We start from the raw sequence: 7,689 nt of genomic DNA on the forward strand, positions 1-7,689 counted from the left end.
GGCACCAAGGTTCATCGGACACATCCCAGCCCGGCTGCTGCTTGGCCGGAAGTTTAAATATTTAACTATTGTTCAACGCTACAGCACGAGTGAGGGGGTGAGTTAGGGAACAAGGCAGAGTCCTTCCACGGCCGCGAGAAGGCTCTAAGGAGACTGCGGGGTCCATCCAGGTCCACTGCGTGTCTAGCTGCGGCTCTCTGGGCTGAGAGTCCCCTGGACGAACTCCTCACCCACTCCGTCTCCTCGCCGGCGTCCCACGCAGGACGCGAGGCCACGATGCCCCACCGGCAGCGCACACGAAGCGGCGCGCAGCAGCATCACCTGCCGCGGACCCGAAGCCTCCGCGCCGCGCCGCGCAGCCCCGCCTTCCCGCTCTGGCTCTAGTCATAGAGCCACCGGAAGCCCGCCCGCCACTTCCTCATCCCGCCCCGCCCCGCCCCGCCTTTGGGCGGGACCTGAGCGGCGCGGCTTCCGCTTTCCACTTTTCCTGCCTGGCGGTGAGTGGGAATGGCAGCGGGGTCCCGTAGGGTGTGCGGTGGCTAGCAGTAGCCTAGGCTGAGCGTGTGGCCCGGTTATCCCGGCTCTCTGAGCTCTTGATGGCGGGTCTTGCCCGGTTTCGCTCGGCGGGGCGGCGTCCTTAGCCGGCGAGGCCGACGGATGATGGTGGACATGGCCCGGGGCGAGGAGATGGCTGAGCGGGGAAAGTTAGGAGAGAGAAGCTGTAGGTTTAGAGACGCCTGGAGCAGCTCCGGGTCCCCTAGGCTTTTTGAGGTGAAGGAGTATGCCTGAAAGTGAGGGGAGGATGTTTTGGTCCGAGACTGAGGTGCTCTCGAGATGTGTGGCCTGTGGACCGTAACTTTGCCACAACCTAGTCATTAAGTCGCGCTAGTCTATTTGCAAAGTTAGGCGGTTTTCGCAGAGACTTGTATTTAGTTCGTTTCTGAACTCGAGAAAGATCGATCCTTCTTGGACCTTCCTGCAAACTGGTTACACCTGGGCGAGGGCGTTACAAGGGTCAGGATGGTTAATGTCTCCAGCAAGTTTAATGTGCTGAAAGTAGGGGCTTGGGTTCTGGTACAAATACGGAGATAGCATGGTGACATGGAAGTTAAATCCAGTGATAGTTTTCTTGATGTGACGGGTTGAGGGTACCATAATTATTTTGGTAATCCTTTATTTTCCTGTAAGGTACACTAATTTGTGCTACAGACCACACAACCTTTAAAGAGCAAGGCACAGTGTTTGACTTTGTAATGATGTACTCAATCCAACGAATACATGAGGAGTCTTAAGTACAAGCAGTTAAAACTCTTGGTTGGTCAGTGGTGGAGCATCTGTGCTCCACTAGGCCTTGGGTTGGATCCCCAGCAGTAGACGCAAAGATTAAAAATCTTTATGGATATGGTGCCTGTAACCATAAATCAAGTCAGCCAGCTTGATTTTTTTTATGTCTGTGAAAGTCATTATTATTTAGACAAAAATTTAGTAATCAAATAATTTACTTAAAATACTTGGCTTCTACGAATTAGGTCTTTTATTTTGGGGCATTTGCAGTTGTAATTTAGGGAGAAATAGGAAGAAAAAGGCTATACTATTATAGAAAGATGTTTTTACTTGTTTGTGTTTAGAGAATTTAGAGATTTTTTTTTCCATTCCTAATCATACTTTAAAAGTATCTTTTATTCTCCTGTTGTAATTGTCCTCTTTGAGGCTTTCTGCTCAGTCTGCTAACCCAGGCCTAGTCCTGGAAGCTTCTAGCCTCCATACAATCTTATCTAGACCTCGACTGTCTTCAGCTTCTGAGACTTACTGCTGAAAAGTGTGTCCTTTCTTGTTCTTCCTGAGTGCTGGCTAGCTAGCTCGCTCACCCACCCACCCCCCCACCCACCCACCCACCCGATTCAGTCTGGCTTCTCTTCCTCCTTTTCTGAATTGCTCTGCTTGCCCTCAGCCTCCAGCAATGTGTTCTGCTCTTCTGGCTTCCTTGTCTTCACCTGCGTCTAGCTTGCTCTCTCTCTCCAGCTGTCTCTTTAAAACTCTCCTGGTAAAGCTGCCTTCTCCTTTCTTCTCTCTCTGTGCTGCTCTCTTAAGTAGCCTCTTTTTCCTCTTTCTTCTTTTGAGGGCTGGGCATACCCTGTATCTATCAAATCTTTCTCGGATTCATCACTTTGGCTGCCACTCAATTGGACATCACTTTCAAATATGGTGCTTCCTTCTACAAACTAACTTTACCTTGTTTGGGATTAAAGGTGTATGCTAAGGGCGTGTTTGCATTCCAGGCAGAGGGACCAAAGGTGTGTGCTAAGGGCTGGGTCACACTCTAGCACAATCTTGAGGTTCATAGTGTGATCAAAATACCCTGCAATGTCTTACAATAGTTATGACTTAATTTTCTTCTTTTCTAGCTCATCCATGTATATATATATAGAGAGAGAATTAACCCCCTCCACATTGTATGGTCAAACTGAAGAAGACATAGCCAACAATCATCTGAATTGTGATTGACTCACTGATAGTCCCAGGGGAAAATTTAGAGGTCAGTACTCTAACATAAGGTAAATGGTTTTTAAAAATCTTAGCTTGAGACTTTAGGTGGCTGTAAACACACACAAACCTTCCCTATCCTGACATTGTAATTTAACCTGTAATTGAAACAGGAACAATATAGAAAATGCCACTCAAATCCTCACCATATTTTACCAGATGATCCTCCATTACAAACTCACAAAAGACCAAGATGCACAAAACTTACTGTGGATGCATTTCTCAGTGTGTGTTTTTGCATCATGGTTTCCTTAACCTATGTTCCAAAAATAAACATCTACTTCTCTTTCTCTGGGAGAATTTCTTATGGTCTGGCTTGAGAAGTCAGACATGAAGTCTGAATTGTACTTTTGTTAATTAGTACTTAGCGGTACTGATGGTGTGTCAGCAACGACAGGATTCAGCTCTTTCCTGAATTGAGCCTGTGGAGGTCAGGATCTTTGTTTGTCTCTTCCTGCAGTTTGTCCTGAGAATTAGAGGCATGGAGGACACCCATAGGACACAGTTCAAGTGGGCCTTACCTTCTATAAATTGGTCTTTACTTTCTATAAATTATTTGTGTTGTTCGATTTGAACTATTTTTTCCTAAATGGAGATACTAATCTTTATTAAAATGCTACTAATCAATACTCAAAACAAAACAAATCTATGTGATAATGGGATTCTGATTAAATTGGATGTGATTCAGGATTTGAGTAACCATATAGTCTTTTTTTTTTTTCTCCCCTCCCTCCATTCTCCAAGCTGCTTCCTGCTTGCTGCAAAGATGCTTGACATAAAGGCTTGGGCTGAGTATGTTGTGGAGTGGGCTGCAAAGGACCCATATGGCTTCCTTACCACAGTTATCTTGGCGCTCACACCACTGTTCTTAGCTAGTGCTGTACTGTCCTGGAAGTTGGCCAAGATGATTGAAGCCAGAGAGAAGGAGCAAAAGAAGAAACAAAAACGGCAAGAAAACATCGCAAAAGCTAAACGGCTAAAGAAGGATTGAAGGGGTGAACAGACTGTAGCTGAAGAAAACCCCTCTGGAAAACCTGTAGCTCTGGAAGGGCTCTGGCTAAGCTTCCAGTCGGTCCCTGATAGTACGATTTAGTGGGTGAATCTGACCCTACAGAAGACTCATGTTGTGACCTCAGTACTATGGTAACTTTTAGGCTTGGAAATAAAAGTTTGTTGGTATCTACTGGCAAGTATTTAAGTTAGCATTTATCATACAGGTGGAGCATACCTAATGTGAAATTTCAAAGCTCAAAAGCACTGTAAAACCTAACACCTGTGCTCAGACACGATGCCAAGAGCGGAAAAGCCCACAGCCCACTTCGGGATGGGTTGCAGTCAAAATACAGGTGCACTAACAACACATAAAAGTTATCTTCAAGCCATGAGAGCTATAAGCGGCCCTTGTGTTTAGAATTGGATCCCATCCTCAAGGTATTATGAAATACTTTAAAATCTGGGGAAAAAATTAAAACATTCCAAGTCCCAAGCATTTTTGTCTGTTCAACCTGTAGTAAAAATTCTTTAAACTGACACTCATTTGCCATTTTGGAGCTTAAAGTATTCAAGTGAAAAATGATGAGAAAATGGTTTTAGAATATGAATCCTATTTAAATGGTAGTTTAAATGGGGTTCAGTTCTAGATAGAGGATATTAGGAATGTAAAAGAATTAACCTGAGGTGAAAAGTTTACTTTGGCTTAAAAGAGATACAGTATATTAATCACTTTTTCAAAATCATTACTGCTTATTTTTTTGGAATGGAAGCATTACTTTCTCAAAGGAAAATTTTATTAATGAGTATGGCTATTTTCATTCTTCTGACTTTAGCTTTTAACACGGCTAGTAATTATCAAGATACTGCATTGTAAAACCTAACTTTATATAGGATTCTTATTACCTTGACCATGTTCGGTACCACCTACTGGATAGAATAGGTTTTGTACTTTGAACACTGCCATTTGCTTAGATGTGTTGCAGAAACATGCTGTAGAGCCAGCAGTGTAGATGCCTTGTGCTGGTGACACCTTGAGTTCTGTTTTGAATGTAAACTTGTTAAATGTCACCAGATAGTTAGCTGACTACATAGACACTACTTTCGTTTTTATTGTTTATAACCAATATAGTAGTGATGTCCTGTTACTCTTTACTTAATATAGGTTCAAAGTGAAAATAAAAATTTCAAATTTATGAAGTCAAACTTCATAATTTAAGCCAGTAAGGGTTTAAATTTGGGAACATGATTTCATGGGTATAACAGTGGTTGCAGGGACTGCAATAAAATGGCAGAAGTATAAAGCTGGGCGCCTTCCAGTGGTAATACACATAGGAGACTATTAAACATGGCTTTCTAAATGCATGGTTGAGCAACATTCACTGCAGTATTGAAGTGCTTATTACTGTTTTCTGTACCTCTGATTAATTTTAAGTTACAATAATTGTTAGTCTTAATAAAAATGAAACTAAATATTGAAATAAATTTGATACCTTTTTATATAAAGAGGTCCTGAGTTTTTGTCTTTTGGGTGGGAGGAGTATTTATTTAAATTACATACGTCATGCAAGTTACTATTTCAAAAAGATTACGAATCTCAGTCATAGCTAAGTGTTCTAGAATTAGGATAGTTTCTCAAAAGAAGTCAAGGACCCCTGAGAATGCTGATGGACCAGCTGTTTTCTTTAGGTTATTAGCTCCTGGTTGGTCCCATCTTCAGCTCTAGGCACTCAAAGAATTCAGTATTCATTTACATCATGTTTTAAGGTATTAAATCATCAGAATTAAAGCTTGCTTATAAAGAACCACTGGTCTACATAGATCTTCAGAACCCACAGTTTGGATGTCACTAATTTCACAGAAGTTTCAGTATATTTTGCTTATGGCCACATTTTAGTGTGGAGTCCAAATATTGGGGCAAAAGATACAATAATTCTCAGTAAAGAAGTGCTCTCAGTAATTTAAAGGTATGTAATTAACTAAAAGTCTGGTTTTTAAATATATCTTCAGGTCCTAATGTGGCAATTTTGTATTTGATATAAACTATTATTTATTCAGCATTGTAGACTTTGTATACATGAGATCAACAGACATTTAAACTATTGGGCAAGATTGTGTATGTGCGCGCGCGTGCGCACGCGTGCTGGGTATAAAGCAGGAAATACTGTGAAGTTTGGAATTCCTCAGAGAACCCACCTTTCCTCACTGAGAAGCAGTGGCAGTGGGAAACATGTCATCCAGAATACTTTTAAAAGAAGCTCGAGTTTGCCATGTCTGGATTTCTGAAAACTAAATGCAGTTGTTTCCCTTTTTGTGGCTAGAAACAAGTTGTCCTGGGCTAGTCAAGCATTTTCCCCAAAATGATAGAGGAAATGTGATCCTACTTCAGATGGTTGCCTTAATATCCGCATCTGGTTATAGGATCACTTAGTTTATTGCTTCTTGTTTGGAATCAATATTTAAGGCCAATTTTTTTGAACACAGTAACATGGTCAGATATCAAAGTTTTGAACATGCAAATGGAACTTGGACAAGTCTCTTCATAATTTCCTGAAATCTCAGTTGACTTCCACAGCCTCTTCATCCTTCTTTTCAAAGAATATAAACAGTTTGGAGAGTGATTTAAATAAATTCAGACTATATTTTAAATAATGTGGTTAATGAAATAGCACTAAAAAGATCAATACAGTGGTAATTGGATCAAGGTTAATTAAGAAAGAAAGGAGCTTTCTATGTTGATAAAAGAATGGTAATGATTTTTCCTTTTATTTTTTTATGTTTTGAGATAATCACGTCATTTTCTACTTTTCTTTCCTCACTCCAAACCTTCCCATTGTCTTACCCCAGCCCAGCCCTACCTAATGCCTGCCATCTTTCAAACTCATGGCCTCTTATTCTTTGAATATATATATATATATATATATATATATATATATATATATATATATTTACATACATATATATACACTTATATATATTTACATATATATACATATATACACACACACACACATATATATATATATATATATATATATATATATATATACACACACACACATATATATCAAATCATCCATCTTCCTTTCAATTCTGCCATGTCTGAAATAAAAAAAAGAAAAAGCCTCTACCTCCGCGCCAGCCCCTCCCTGACTCTTTGTAATTCCCAGTGTCCAAAACCCAGGTGGTAGTCTTTGACTCCTCCGCCTTTTGTGACTTGTCTCAGACTAGAACTTCCAGGAAGCCTGTGGAACCCTTAAGTCTCTTTTATCCATTGTGTCTGGGTCTCTCTCCTCTCAGGGCTTCCTCTGGGGCAGCTTCTTTGTGCACAGCCCTTCCTTTGTTCCCTTTATCAGAACCACCCTCCATGTTGGTTCTGTCCTTTCTAAAAACTTGATTCAAATCTTGATCTTTCACCTTGTGAAGAGTTCAGCGTCTCTGGGGAAATGAAATCTGGCCATCTTGTACTGCTCGTCTGCATCGGAGCAGTAAGCTCTCTTTCTCCATAGGCCTGGCCCACCACCTCCAGGCCCTGGAAAAGCCTCTCTCCGCGGTGCCTCTGCGATAGTGTAGTGGGTTAGCCTACCGCCATCATGAGCCCAAGGGATGGTCCATGGGGGTCCCTGACCTTCCCACCTTGCCTTGCGGTTTAGGGCATCAAAAAGCTTGGCCCCCAAGGCACACATGGCGAGGCCTTCTAGGCCTGGCTGCCATACGCCCGCCCACCAACCGCTTCCAACCAACCCAGCAAGCACAACCTCTCAGAAGTTCTTAAGTATGTACTTGGGTATACAGCGTTCTTTTGTTAATATGAACATTTTCACTCTTGAGACTAAAAACTTTGAAAATAGGTATAAAAATCTGTCTTGAAAGACATAATAAATTTTGAAATGTTCAAATATAGCTAATTAAAAAAATGAAACATGGCAGGCAAGATATTATTTAATATTTAAATTCTGCTTTGAATGTTTCATTGCTAGGTGGTTTTTTGTTTTTTTTTTTTTAAATGTAACTTTTCTAGCAAGAATCGGATTTAAAGACATACCTCATGATGCAGGTAGAGGACATTAAGAAGGGCATTATTAAAGAAACGCAGGAGAACACTGCTAAAGAGATACAAATCCTTAAAGAAAAACAAGAGAATACTGCTAAAGA

General features: G+C 41.2%; 1 protein-coding gene across 2 annotated transcripts; it reads left to right on the forward strand.

The window, feature by feature from the left end:
• Nucleotides 1–433: 433 nt before the first annotated feature.
• Smim15 (small integral membrane protein 15) lies at nucleotides 434–5,036 on the forward strand. 2 transcript variants are annotated; one of them, XM_021208548.2, is made up of 3 exons: nucleotides 434–497; nucleotides 2,406–2,555; nucleotides 3,289–5,036. In XM_021208548.2, exon 3 carries the CDS (start codon nucleotides 3,311–3,313, stop codon nucleotides 3,533–3,535), a length of 225 nt encoding a protein of 74 aa, XP_021064207.1. In that variant the 5' UTR covers nucleotides 434–497; nucleotides 2,406–2,555; nucleotides 3,289–3,310; the 3' UTR covers nucleotides 3,536–5,036. The 2 variants fall into 2 exon arrangements, with proteins under 2 accessions (XP_021064207.1, XP_029400044.1); XM_029544184.1 differs by having other exon boundaries at nucleotides 2,406–2,536; nucleotides 3,289–5,030.
• The last annotated feature ends 2,653 nt before the right edge of the window (nucleotides 5,037–7,689 follow it).

This window comes from Mus pahari, chromosome 11 (assembly GCF_900095145.1).
Source record: "Mus pahari chromosome 11, PAHARI_EIJ_v1.1, whole genome shotgun sequence".
Taxonomy (NCBI): Eukaryota; Metazoa; Chordata; class Mammalia; order Rodentia; family Muridae; genus Mus; species Mus pahari.